The sequence below is a fragment of the Thunnus maccoyii genome, chromosome 11, assembly GCF_910596095.1.
Source record: "Thunnus maccoyii chromosome 11, fThuMac1.1, whole genome shotgun sequence".
Lineage (NCBI taxonomy): Eukaryota > Metazoa > Chordata > Actinopteri > Scombriformes > Scombridae > Thunnus > Thunnus maccoyii.
The window spans coordinates 17,246,685-17,262,053 of NC_056543.1; the positions used below are offsets into that span (position 1 = coordinate 17,246,685).

General features: G+C 38.0%; 1 protein-coding gene across 2 annotated transcripts in view; it reads right to left on the minus strand.

The window, feature by feature from the left end:
- The window catches only part of fign (fidgetin), a 31,779-nt gene extending 18,679 nt beyond the window's left edge, over positions 1–13,100 (minus strand). Inside the window, exons 1-2 of one of the 2 annotated variants that reach the window (XM_042425506.1) lie at positions 12,832–13,099; positions 11,947–11,981 (exon numbers count right to left, since the gene is read on the minus strand). In XM_042425506.1, coding sequence (XP_042281440.1) covers positions 11,947–11,971 — 25 coding nt within the window. In that variant the 5' untranslated portion in view covers positions 11,972–11,981; positions 12,832–13,099. Of the gene's footprint in view, positions 1–11,946; positions 11,982–12,831 lie in introns of both variants that reach the window. The other variant, XM_042425508.1, reaches the window with a different exon arrangement.
- Between the last annotated feature and the right edge of the window lie 2,269 nt (positions 13,101–15,369).

Genomic DNA, 15,369 nt, shown 5'->3' on the forward strand with positions numbered 1-15,369 from the left:
ACATTGCAAAGAAAGCTCATTCTTCACGGTGTGCTCTTGAGACACAAATCAGAATGAAAAAGTGTATGTTTTCACGGCCACTGCCATTACAGTACTCCAACCTTTTCACAGAAAGACTGTTGCTTTGTTTCAAGTCTTTAAACTGTAATCTATAGCTAACAAAGATCTGCCAGGTGGCTACACATTTAAGCACTTATGTATAATAAATAAATTGCAACACATCACTGCTTTGTTCAGATGGTAAACACCAATGAAAAAGAACTGATAACACAAAAAAGCATATTTTCTCTACGACACAAACATCACACATAACACTGCTAACTCCTCTTTTCTGGATGATGGCAGGGAAATGGAACGGCCCAATTTGTTTGAATTAGCTTAAAATCACTCCACGCTGATGCAAATGCACTTCTGGAGTACAAAAGTGAAATTTGTTTTGCTTGTACAAGCAAAGCTAGGACCATCTGTTGTTCTATGTATTGTTGCCTACACATTAAAGTGATTAAAAGTTTAAATTGAACTCTAATTGAAAATACCCGACAGAAAAGAAAAAAAAAAGCATGTTTGCCTGTAACCATTGCCAGCTTTTCGCTGGAGCATTCTGAAGCTTTGGCTGGTATCGACTACAAGTCTCAAAGAAGGTCACTTTCCAGCACAGGCCAGACAAAAGGTGAAATGAGACAACTGAAACAATCTTAGGTCAATATGAAATAGAAATCTCTCAGCTACACTGTAATAAAGTTACTGAAGTGAAGTAGTGAAGCCATAAAGGGGAACTTTTACAAGGAAAGAGCTGTCTAGGAGATTGGTTCGCCCACTGGCAAACAACGGCTTCTAGGAGCTGAGGTGGCATGGTCAGTACAGTAGCGTGGAGCTGAATTACAGCACTCACTTTCAAAAGTAAGTTTTTTATAAGGAATTTAATATTACTTATGTTTACAGGTGTGACAAAATACTGCAATCAAAAAGTATGTAAAAAAGTCTGATAAATCTTTGAATCCTGATTTTTTTTTTTTTATAAAATGTTCCTTAGAAGGAGCTTTAAATTAAGAAAAAGGAGAATTTCCCATTTGTATCACGTATCTGCTTGTTCCTACGCTTAATTGTAGTTACGTGATGCTTGAAATATCCTCACCCAGAATGATATACTGTATTCTTTTACAGCTGTAATGTCAAAGCAAATCAAATGCTGTTTTAGATGTTTTGTGCATCATTTTATACACATTTAGTTTAGTTTGATTAGTATCTTTAAACATTTTGTTTGAACAAAATTTGTCCACATGTGAGCTTTTGATCGGCACTGTAAGAGTGTATTAGGTGAAAGAGGATAACATGGACTCCAGAGTCTTTCCTAAACAGAAATAAATATAAATGTCATTAACAAAATTAGAACATTTTGTGCTCAGTGAGACCTTCACTGGTGTATTCATACTTCCTGCCAGCATACAGCAATCATTTAAGTATTTACTACATAGAAACAGACAAACTTAGAATAAACTCCAAGCTTATTTACTGTAGTTAGATGAGATCATGTGCAGAAAGAAAAACACTTGTTGAGTATAGAGATACTGAGTGAACCACCTGTGTTTCCTTTTGATTAGTAGAGCATACGGCATGTTGTCATCATCACAGTGGTTACTACAAGTCCTGTCAAAAGCAGCTGCACTAAAACAGTAAATGTCCCCAGATATGATACTGATTTTTATTCTGTGGTTTAACAAGGTTCATTATGGAACAGTAAAAGCAGGAAGAAATGTCAGGACATAATAGGGACTTTACTTAAAAAGTAAATCTAAGACAAATCACACTCTAACTCATGTTACTGCTGCCAGATGGACCGGGAGAGGATGGGGTGGCTCAATGATCACATTTCATTTAAATCCATTTTTGTATATTCTTTTCAATACATAAATGTAAACAAAAAAAGTAAAATGTATAAAGAATGTAAAAAACATAAGGAAATTCATTTTTTACTTTATTTTGTGCATAGTAATAATAACAACAAAGTCCGTATTATGTTTTGATAATTTATGTCATTGTTACTGTTAATGTGACTATGTCTATATCTTCAAAATGCCTGCTTAAGCCATAAAATGTTTTTTTACTTCAATAAAACTCTGCCGCCCAAGTTCTTTCTTCCAAAACACAAAATGAACCATGGTAACAAGGTAAACACAATAACAAAGAGTAGTGTATTCACTACTGTAGCTCTGAAACTTTATCTAAACTGACAAACACTAAAAAGCAGAAACTGTTGGTCCTTACAAAATATTTTACACTGGTGATATAGACATAGTTATCATTAGCAAATTAAGTAATAAAAATATTAATTATTTGCAAATATTTCTCTCTTGTACAAATTGTTGATACTGTTACAACACTGTAATTGTTTTCATTAGTGTAATTTGTATAAATGGCAGAAAGAGAGCTGTCAGTGTCCATTGAAAGCATCTGTAAACCACTGTACTGCCGGTGTGTGAGGAAGGTGCTGCTATTTCTATGCGCTGGATTCACTTAAGTAGTAACCTGCTGCGGGTGATCAATCAGAATCATACACGGTGGATGAGAGAGTGACTGCCTTCAAACATTTCGGTGCTTTGACAGAAATGAGGCAAAAAGGACTGTGCAATGAAAATTATTCCAAAGCATTCCTTAATAGATTTTGAAGTAAGGGGAAGAAAATAAGGTTAATCTGTGGCACAAAGCAATTTTAAAAAATAAATTAGATCATTCATAGAAAATGAGAGGAAGGCATTTAAAACATTTCTCTGTTCTCTTTGTTTAACTAACACCTTTTTGGTGTTATAAATCCATTTCTTATGCTAGTTTGGGGTGGTGTGAATTTTACACCGCCAAGCAGAAATGATCACAAAAACATACAAACAGACACAAAACATTTCTCACATTTCATTAAGTCAACCTAAATATGCAGTTCAAAGTAATGATTGTTCTACATTGTGCTGCATTTGCATGTTCAGAGCTACACCAATTAAAAGCTAATTAATTAGACACAATTCTATTAAGAAACAAATCCCACTCATCAATATACACAACCTAGGGTCACCCATTGCTCAAATGTGAATTGGCTATTTGCGCCACATGGACTAGAGAAAGCACAATAGCACTATTGGAGCTCACAATAAACAGTTTGGCATGGATATATTCAACGGAGCATGAACTCATCAGTGCTGATAGATTTTACTTCCCTGGATAGAAAGCAGGACCAGGAGGCGTCACTTGGACATGCAGCCTTCTCTCAAATAGTCACTATTAAGAAAAGGGCCAGATGTTCAATATCACAACTCACAAATGCTCATGTTACTAGATACAGAATTCTGCACACACTACTGTGCCATCTAAATGTTTGAATTACTGTTCATCTCTCTTTGTTATGGCAGTCATGTTGGATGCCTGCTTATTAATCTGTGTTCACGCTATGTTGTCCGATTTCTGAAGTTACTGTAACTATAAATCCTGTACTTAATTTTCACAACTCACAGAAAGCAACAGCACAATACTTGCAGGGAGAACAAAAAAAAAAGAAAGAGAGTGAAAAACAAAATTATGACGTAAATCTGGATATGTTTTTAGTTTTGTGTGCACTAGCAGTGTTTTGTTCACTCCACCGAGGTGCTTAAAATCAAGAATAATAAAAAAGAACCTCAGTTTTTCTTCCATACAATTGCAAAATTTGCACATGAAGTTAGACTTTAAGTTATCAGTAAGCACTGATTAGTGAACATTTGACCTGAGATAATGACTCCTTGTTGGTCTTTAACATTATTTGAATGAGTATGTGCTAGGAAATAATTGTTAATTTTAGTGTGTATTCAAGTTGTGTTTTGCTTCTTTTTTTTTTCTAACTTATCTTTAAGCAAACCCTGGTTGCAAAACCAAATTTTGATCTATGGCCAATCCAGTGTGAATTTAAACCATTACAGGAAAACAAACTGCAACTACAAATGCTGCAGTATTAACATACAGATCACATTTTTTAATATTAAAACAACAAATATTTGTTCGGTAAATTGTCCTACTTTAACACTTACAATAGACGTTACATGCAAAACTATAGCTAACTTAAGTCATCATGCCCTGAAATAATAACAGATTTTAACTACTTATTTTGTTGACATAACAAAAATATTAATAAGCCTAATAGTAGACGTGCTTCATGGCCTATGGTTGCAGTCTTTGCTTGCTAAATCTGTATTACGGTCAAACATCTATCTTCCATATGCCAGCTTTCCGTCTTTTACGATGCTTAAAAGAGAAAAGTAGGCAAACAGCCCGCTGGCTGAAATATGCAATACAAAACAACTACTCTATCGTTTACTGTTTTGCCTCTTTTACAGGATATGGGCATACTGTTGAATAAATCTGCCTCTGGCTAGTGTGAGTTCCCTTGATGAATTGTGAAAAGCCGACAGTGAAGAGTCCAACTATACTGGTCCACTTTGTACAAGGCAATTCGTACAGCCTTGCTCATTTGGGTATGCATGAAATAACAATATCCTACAGGGAGCATTCTGAGTTTCAAACATTTGGGGTCAACTACACAAGCAGATTCCACATGTGCAGCCCGTGGCCATTGAGGTCTGGAATCTACCTCCCTCCTGGCTGGGTGACGTTGCATATTCTATTTCCAGACCGAGGGTTGAAGTGAGGCTGCAGGGAGTGTAACACTGACCCACATGACCTGTGGCCTAGAAAAGCTGCCTGAAGCTCTGCACACTAAAAACTCTGCACTCCTTTGCTACAGCCTTTCAAAGCCAAACAAAACCTTTGCGCATAGTATGTGTCTTTTCATGCCAAATGATTTGCATCCTTTTTATTCTCATCTTTGACTTGTTGTCAATTTATTCCGTGCTGTTGTGGAGCTTGATGCTCACTCTCTGAAGTCCCAAGTGGGAAGAGAGAAAGGAAGTCGAAGCGGCAAAACTGCTTTACTTTCAGGCCTAGTGTCTACAGGCCACATGTCTCCAGTCATCTGTCACTAGTTTACATACATACTATGACACTTCCTCTCTCTGTGGGAACCCGTTGTCACCACTTGGCCGCCAGCAGAGGCTGACTGGGTGCTAGATGGGTCTCCCCCAGGTACCTCTAGGGAGCCACATTAGGCCTAACTGACAGACTGACAGGAACACACAGACGCAGACACACAAGCAGGCACGCACACTCACATACACTCTGTCCTTTGCCTAAGCACTCACTCCTCCAACAGTACACCAGCTCACATGCTCCCAAGGCATGGCACACTTTGCATAAAGCAGTGACTTTGCTGTACACTGCTTTTTTTTCAGACACAAAATTATTTTTCACCCCTCTAGCCTCTCCATGCTACATGGAAGTTTTGAAATGAATAATGGAAACAACAGAGCTGAAGACTCATGGGATCCATTTAAAGATGTGGGAGAGGTGATGCAGTCAGGGTTTGGACTGCAGAAACATCACGCTCAACTAAATGAATCTACCATTGTTCTGTATAGAAATACTGCTATAAACCGTGTGCCAGCCTATTAAATCCCAACAATGACATAATGTTTAAATCAGGAAAGCATGAGAGTAAAAATATGACAATAAAAATTATAATTTTTATTTCACCCTTGGAAAGAATTATGTTGGCCAACGCAGTGCAGCAACAACCAGCTAAAATTTTGACGCTATTCTCTCAGATGCTGTCTGCAGATGTGATATTAGATTGCACACTCAAAGAAACGTTTACTGAATATAGCAGACAGCAGCACAATTGGACAAATGGCTTGATTTCCTTTGCTTAAGTGGGAGTTTAAACTATGTTTAGCTTTTCTCAGCAAAACCTTCTCTTGGTATTTCCACCTTGCCTCCCTAGATACTTAAGAGTGGAAGTGAGCGAGCAAGAGTGGGGCAGTCCACTGTAACAGCTATTTTAGACGCATGCAAAGTCAACACGACTCCCTGAGGTGATTTCCTGTTAATGAACACAAAAGAAGTGTCAGCCCTCATAAAGCTCCGAGATGATACTGAACTCTTGAGCACTCTTTTTTTTTTTCCTGCACTCATATTTTTCTCATTTAAATTAATCAAATTCCATGTGGACTCTAAGAGGCACTGTCAAATAGGCCACACGCCTGACAACAAGACTTTTAGTGAATATTCACTTACACCATGCAAGTGAGACTTGCTAGTTTGGAGAAAATAAAATGGGTTTTTTAAATTTAAATCATTTACATATATTCATCTATCTATAATCACAGGACAAAAATGTTATTATTGTTTCATATTTAATTATTTCTGCATACAACTGCACTTAAAACAGCCCCTTATACCTTAATAAGTTGGGCACTATAACAGTAGTGCATAACATCACTGGCTATCCCCAAATTGTCCCACCTCACTCCTGCTCAGGCTGCTGTGGTCACATCACAGTGTCACTGCAGACACCCGCTGCTTTGCTGCAGCCTGACACCTTAAACCTACACGGCAGCGCATACTCTCCTCTCTGTCCCCTACCTTTCCTTTCCCGCCGCTCATCCTCATCTTCATACCCAACCCCACCCCCTTCCTCTCCTCCTCTCCACACCATCAGGCAGACCTCAACCCATCCTCTCCCGTTCCTGGCACTCGAGCCTCCCTCTGCCAGCACCTGGCGCACAGCCAACCTGTCAGCCACCCGACACCACAGAGGATGAATGAATCGCTGAGATTGAGAACTTTGCGAAAACCACTGATAGCTCATATCTCGTCTGATCATCATTTTGTTAATTGTCTCAAATTGATATTTGAGACACGTATTTCAGTACAAGAATTACAACGCTATTATATTGTCATAACTATGGCAAGACATACACAGTTCTTCTGTGAGGCAAATTTACTCAAAATTACTTTTTCTCTCATAGTTATATATGTATATCTCCTTATCTCTAGGCGTTATCATAATTAAGTTGTTAACATCCAGACAAATTTAATTGGATAAAAATAAGTACATTTCAAATACTTGCATATAATGAAACATGACAAATCTGATGTGGTGAAATTGTATTTAAAGGTTGTCTAGTTGCATGGGATTTCAGTCTAGTTAGAGCGGCGGCCTCGATTGGCAGATTAGTCAGACACTGTTTTGTGAAAACACAAGAGGAATTTCAATACAGCAAAATATTGAGTTTTCTCTTATCCACTTGTGAAAGGCTTGCTGCTCTCTCACAATACAAAACTCCCCAACAGCATGCAATAAAGAAACACCTTGGAAGAAGGACAGGAAAAAACACCTCTCTTCACCAAGGTTATTCAATGATAAGAAACAGCACTCAGGCACACAATGATGGCTCAAAGTGGCAGCTATTTTCAAAAGTCATGGAACTGTAGATTTTATTAATCATAGTCCTTGAGGGTTGGATATTCACTGTCTGAGAGTAATGGTAAATAATTTGGCCAAAGACATAATTTAAAGATATAGAAGTAGATTCAGTCATAAGGACTTAATGTTATATGATTTCTTATGAATTGTCCTACAGCTGCCTAGTGCCATTCAGGCCTTGTGCATAAAGAAACCTACGAATGACATTATCAGCCATAAAATACTCCATTATATATGGAGGTAAGAGGTCTACATCAACATGACAAGGACTGTGGAAGATATTTGTGGGATGCAGAAACTGCGGAATAAACCATTAAACCTTGGGCACAGCCAAGTAACAGTATAGGCATAGTCTATCTTCAAAAAAAAGAAATCTCCAATCTTTTTTCGTCCCTAAAAGTCAAGAATTTAGCATTTCTAATTAAAATGTAAACAGTGTAATGAGGACATCAGTGATTTAGGCATATGTCTCTCTGGCTGCCACTGGGGGTATGATAATTACAGAGGCAAATCTATGAATGCACATGAATCTCCTACAAGTCCAGATTAAAAGCCTTAGTGCTAAACCTAGTTTAGTACACCTGGGGATTGTCTATTCTAGCCAATCCCCAACAGGCTCTGAGCTGCCTCGTCTCCTTATGAGTGCAGAGAAACCTGGAGATGAAACAAAGCCTCTATTTCAATATGTTGGAAACAAGGAGAACAATGCGTTTAATGCAACAAATGCTATGCTCGATGTAAATAATATGCCTGGCATGTATGGCCTGAATAAACTAGCCCTACAACATGACTTATGAAAGTGTTTCTGTTACAATGAGTCATTAAGTGAAACCTAAGCTCTATTAGTACATTATACATTAAGGTATGGACCATAATAACATCATAGAATATATGTGTGAAAGATAAGTTTCTTTATAAAAAGAAACAGAAAGAGAACAAGACATTCTGTCCTCCCTCCTACTGCTTCTGGAGAAAAAAAAAAACAAGCACAAAGAGAAACAGACAGGCAGACCGGCATGCACACACAAGCATACACACATAGATTGCGTGCACTCACATAATCACGTACAAAGACATGCATGCGCACAATCAAATCAAAACAAAAATTTTAAAAGACACAGTGTAAGCTGCAAAACAACCAGAGAAATCTATGGAGCTAGTTGAATTACAGGCAGCGAGACACTAAATATTCACTTAGTTCCTAATGTGCAACCTGTGTTGTTTCATCCAGAATCTGTTAAATCTGCTAAATTAAACTGTAAGTATTTTGTTTTTTGAATTAAAGAGGGGAAAATAACATGGCAAAATAACAGGCCTGTAGCTAGGAGACATTACGAAGGGTAAGTACAAGCAGCCAATGGTAGGCACATGCATTTTAGAAAATGTCTATGCCATATGCTGTCACTCAGAAGAAAAAAAACAAGTCTGAGCAGACAGTCGCTGTGTCTAAATGAGATGGTAGGAGGAGGAGGAGGAGGAGGAGGAGGAGGAGGAGGAGGAGGAGGGGAGAGAAAGGGAGGATGTCAAGGATTCATGGTCCTTCATCTTCGTAGTAGAGCAAACACATCCCTCAGTATAGCAACAGACAGCTGCCTCCACTTTCTAATGCAGCCCAACTTAGATCACTGCAAGGATTGTTAGTGTAGGGAGAAACACATAAAGATAACATAGCAAGTTGCCATGAGGGAAATGACAGAGATGTAGATACAAGAGAGGGAGACAAAGAGAGAAAAAGAGAATGAATAAAGAGAGAAGGAGGGAGGAATACGTAAAATAAAGAAAGACTGGAGTTTTATACATTCCAGTAGAGTCTTACTCCACTGGGGACTCCCTCGCTTTTTACATGAAAAATGGAGGAAGACACCATTTAACATATTTGCTTAAAGATGATAAGCCTGCACTGATCTCGTACAATATAGTCAAGGGGCTGAGTGGGAATTCTTGTAGTTACCGATAAATAGATCCATCTGTACAGAAGAACATTTCATCAATTTACAGCAGCCCTTCAGACATCCCAGGGGATGTTTACACAGAGTCAACTCAAGGAAGTCAGGAGCTGGCTTTAATTGTCACCATTAGTGCACATATATAGAGTGTCAGTCTTGTTGTATACTGCTTCGCTGTAGTAATGCTTGAAGTAATGCTGTCAATTTTAGCGATCACACTTCAGATTATGGACATTTAAAGCAGCTAAATTGCTTCATGAGAACACATTACACTGTAATGTCAAAGATGAATCTAATATGCATGAACCCCGGATTTTTTTTTTGTCTTTTCAGACACATCTATGATCAAATAATTTCACAATAATATTGATATAAGGCGGGGATATAAATTATAATAGTTATAATACTAGAAAACATGAATTTCTAATTTGGTGTGATTCATTTTATACACAAAAATATCGGAATTTTAAAATTATTTTGATGTTTTTTAAAGCTCTCTGACTACATATAACAAGGAAGGTGGACTGCACTGTGGAAAAGAAAATCTTTGCTTTGGCCACCATCTGCAAGCAATTACTTTGTCAATATAACACAACTAAATATAACAAGTATAATTCTTTATCCTTATGTCACTGTGGTACAGATAGATGCAATGATCTAGTTTACTTCACACAGCTTCTTGATATTATTTACCTCCAGCATTTTAAGGTGTGAACATGTGTGACATTTAGTAAAGCGGCTGATGAAAACAGGAGGGTCAGCATCTGTCGTCAGATTCAGCTCAGAGATTCATGTCAAGCAACAGCTTGGATTGCTATCATAAGTGCTATCGTATCAGAAATAAACAGAGCTGTCAACTTCTTTCCATGCACAGCGGAGGTGTCTGGGGTTAACTAAGGACCTGCAAGAATCACCTAACACACTGCAGGCATGAAACCTTCAGACATGAAACCCTTCCAGGGCTTGATCTCTGATAAATATAGTTGGGTATTAATTAGGATATTTAAGATAAAAGATCAATTTCAGTTAACGCAAGAAGATTGTTTTTGCCATATTCAAACCAGAAATTCTATGAAAATTAAGTGTGAACATATGCCAGCATGATGCACCATTGGGATTTTTTTTTTGAAAGCTAGAATTATTCAGTTCTAAATATAAAATGTTACATTTTAACAGATTGTACATGGTATTTAAGATTGCGAGTGTATTCAAGCTGTGGATATTCAAATTCATTGCTCCAAACACTTTGCCATCTTGTTCAATGTCCATATCTGAGCAGCTCAAATCAACATTCTTTCATAATAACACATGCACACACATGCATGTGGGGTCTAAATATGAAAGACATAAAAATCTGACCAACAAATTTAATGCCCACTTTACAAAAACACATTACAACTAAACACTCAAACATAATGGACGTGGTAGTAATGTACATTTTTTTTCGCACTGAGTGACGGATGCTGGAATGCTGTTATTTTTGAAGAGGAATGAAAACATACTTCAACTCACTGCTGATGATGTTAATTTCCTCTCAAAGCAAAACATGCAAATGAAATGTGTGAATACAATTAAGTAAATTGTTGTATGGAGGTGGAAAAGGTTCACTTAGGACAAAGTGTTTGCAAAAGAGAGGCAGCACCCAACTTGTTACTTCCCCTGACTTTGTATCCATGTTCAGATCCATTTCCACTGGAACATGAATAAGAGCTGTTTCTGATATTTGTAGGCAAACCTGAATTAGTTTTAACAGTAAATTGTTATAAAGTACGAAAACTATGAAAAAAAAAAAAAAAACACACCCTAACTTCCTAAATAACACTTAAAACAAGCCTAAGTTTGTGTTTTCCTGAAAATCATTCTGGACAACATACCTATATGACAATTATATTCTTAGCATATTTCATCATATTTACTTTTCAGTCAACCTTCATGTTATAATTAGTGGACAATATGTAGTTTAATTGTAATGCAACATGGACCTGATAAATGTGAAACTGTAATGCTAAATGAATTGTTCTGAGCATGTTTCATATGCACATCTCTATATTTTTTTTTTTTAAATGTTTATAAAAGATACAGAGGGCTACAGCCATGTTGCCAATTTTAAATTTTAGGACATATTTTCAGCTGTCATGACATATACATATCTTTTATCAATTATTTTAGGGGTATTTTAAATTATAACATACAAGTAAATGATGCCTACACCAAAAAAACTGTTTGAAATGATCTCTTCATGAAAAACTCCTCTGGATAAATTCATGCCCATTGTCTTTTAGGCAAAATAACCATAGTGTTGTAGTTATGCATGCAAAAATATGAAAGCAGTGGAATGAGAAAGAAAAAAGTTCAGCTGCACATAAAGAATGTCAGTAACAGAAAGCAAACCAAATTAAAATGGGGGGTAATTCTTTAGTCCTTTGAACCTAGTTGATAATACCACTTCTGTTAAATTCAGCACATGACTTGCCTTAATGTCTGGACTATGATCATTAAAATTATTATAAGCAAAATCAAGAAAACTTTTGAAGATGATCCATGCATGCACAAAGACAAAATAAACACAGAAACAATAACAGCCTCTTTTCAAATATAACAAAAAGAGAGAGAGAGAGAGAGATAATAACAGTAAGGATAATAATTACAAAATGAACATACCATAAATACTGGTGCTAGTGATCATGTCTTCAAGCCTAAAAACAAGAGGAGAGGGAAAACAGCAGAATCGGAATTTTCACGAGGAGGAATTCCAAAGGTTGCTTCTCATTACAGGCACTTTTCCCTCAGATATCGGATTTCACAACTTTAAAAAACAAAAAACAAAAAGCACGGTCCCTTGTTCTTTCTTCAGGTATTCATTTAGGCCCGTTTACGTATAATTAAGATAAACGCCAACAATAGACAACGAAACATGCGAGTGTAGGCTATAGAAAAGCCCTGGACGGAGACGCGAAAGCTGCACAGGCACGGCTGGAGCCTGTCACTTCTTGCGCGAGTTGAAAGGAGAGAATAGGAAGCATGTGAGAGACTGGCGATGACATAAAACACATATTCTTCATGCCGCCCATTAGAGGAAGAGGCTAAACCAGCGTGATGCCCCCTCCCTTAACTTTGAAAAATAGATTACTTGCCAGCAGTTGTCCCACCACCAGCGCAGTGACAACTCCTCTATTAACCTCCCGCCTGCGGTTATCGCGGCAAGTTTTATTCAGGCTGCCATGCAAAAAACTTCTAGTTGAGGGGAAAGTTATTTAATAGACCGGTTACAGCCGTATATGTAACCTTCTCCTCAAGCTGCGGAGAGTAACACGTGAATGCAAAGTCGGTCTAATGAAAGGTATAGCCTTCATTTAGTCTAATCTAAAGCGGTGACAAGTCATTTGCTTTGGGGGAAAAAAACGCAGAATGAGCGGCCACAGACTGCGCTGCAGTCCTGGTGATGCGCGACACACAGTCACGGCGAGCGTTTGTGCGCACGGGAGCAGCTTCGCTTCTCTCTTTTCTGAATTGTTAACATCACTGACAAGAGAGGACGAGACTTACCTGTGTAGGTGACAGTGCAGCTTCAGGGTTTATAGTACCATCGATCCGGTGAGTGCGCAGATGAATAGCTCGCTGGGGTTAAGCGCGGCTGCTCGCGATTTGAAACCATTCCAAGTTAGTGAGGGGAGGACTGACCACAGCCTCTGCCATGTTGGAATTCCAAACCCTGGACAGCTGCTCCACTGACTGAAGGCGGCACGCTGCACACTGCGCATGATCTCTGCGGCGGGAGCCAAATTCAAAGAGAATCACCCTTAATGAGCAGCGGTTCAGAAGTAGCCTATCATGACAACACTTTGCCAAAGGCTATTCGATGTATTAACAGTCTAATTGCACCGTCTGTACGCACTACTGGGAGCTGCTTTCCTCTGCCCTGCACTGGACCGGCACTGCTTGGCACCATCTGAAGTGCGTCATGCTTATGTATATATATGCCTGCATATTTAGGATTTTTTTCTCTATTGTGGCGGTCAATCAAAATCAAAATGTTGCACAACTGTTCTGCAGTACATCATGATTTACAAATGTTTTCGGCTGCCTGCCTTCATCAGGTTGGTGTCTGAGTCCTTATACAGCACATTGATCAGTCATGTGACCTATAGATCACCATAGATACCAACTATAAAGAACAACAGTATCAACAGCCTTTAAAATAAATAATCATATATTTACAAAATACAATAAATAAATACATGAGAAATGGAAAATATAACCATAAATACTAAACATATATTTTTAAAACCATCTTTCATTCTTTAGCAAATAGGTAGCAGGTTGAATATCAGTATAATTTTCAACACAAAGCAACAAATGAAGGCAAGAGAGCTGAAAATACTTGGTGAGATCAATAGAGGATGGTGTAGTCTATCAAAGAAGAGTTGTGTTTTAATTTTGATTAAGCTCATATTGGTCTGCACTCTCACTTTGTGTGTGTCCTTAAAGTTAGAAATTGATACATTATCTGTAAACATGATCTGTTCGAAGATGTCAACAGCCTTTGCTTATATCATGTAGATCTATCACAGAGAATGAGGTAGGCTATTTTTTTGGAAATGTCTTGCATCTTAAATTGATCTTATACATTTTGATGTGATATATTTTTGCTGATGTGGGGAACTGATCTCTCCATAGGCCTCATTAGAGGTGCATATCTGTTTGAGGTAACAAAATATATTTTTAAGGTATTTTGTCCAGACTATACTGATTGAGACGTGGTTTTGCAGGTTATTCTCCTGCACATCTATATTAACTGTGCATGGCCTTGAAAGAGGGAAGTGATCTCTTCTCCTTTGGGGAAGCATTGAAGGAAGACCCTGGTTAGACACATGATATGAGTATCGGCACCAAAACTCCAATTATGCCCTCTGATATCCATACCCAAGGCCCTAAAAGTGATGCATTGATTCAGCCTTCAGTACTCCCTTGACTGCACCATGCTAATTCCAACTGCATGAGGTCTTTGGAGAAATCCTACCCATAAGGCAGGACACAGAGCAGACGCTGAGCTGCTCTGGACAATGACAGTTTAAGCTCATATCATTCACTCTGGTGTCCCCGTTAGCAGAGAGTCTCTGTTTTCCATCTATGTAATTCCTCCCAAACACGATATTGTATATTGCTGAAAAGCTTATATTAGAATAACTGCATTCATAAACCAAAGTTTAGAGAGAAAAGCAACTGTAGATTCTGTCAAAACTGTCCAAGAATTAAACATATAAACAGCAAAATGTAGAGAATCACAATAACAGAATGAGATCATCTAATCAGCTGCTGGTTACTTGAGGATGCATGAGAGAATTTCCCAAGCAGAGTGGAATAATGGCCTCTTAATACTCAGCTGACTCGACCAGAAGTGTGTGTCCAGGCTTGTAGGAACAGCCTGTGGAAATCTCTGTGTGCTATGGAGGTCACAGTGAAAACAACAGCAGTGCATTTCCAGGTGTAGCCACGTCCATTGTCTCCTTCCTCATATGGGCATGTTCGTTCTGTGCCTTTGTCCTTGTGTCAGCAGGCAGGACATTCTAAATTATTTTGCTCAGCTGCCTCCCTGAACTCTTGCTACAGCACGTCAATACACACATCATGCGGACACCTGCACATACAGCTACAAGGTTTACAGTTCATGTCCATCACACACTTAAATCCTCCTTGACACAGATGAAACCTACAGATGAAAAAAAAAGTTATCCAGTTTGCTAAGAGATTTGTCAGATTATGGATTTTGTTAATGATTATCTGAAAAGATTAAAGAGTGTAATATTAAATGTGCTTGTTGTTGAATTAAAAAAAAAAACATATTCATCTTAAGTCTCCCGGAAAAGGGATATTAGAGCATTTTTTTTACATGAATATCAGTTCTGTAACGAGCAGTCGCCATTTGGAAGAATAAAAACTGAATGAATGTAAATCACTTGCTGACTCTGTCCTGCATGCATTCACACACACACACACACACACACACACACACACACAAACACATACACACACACATACACGGTGAAATTGTTCATTTCCCCAGGAACGAGGTTAGGCACGTCA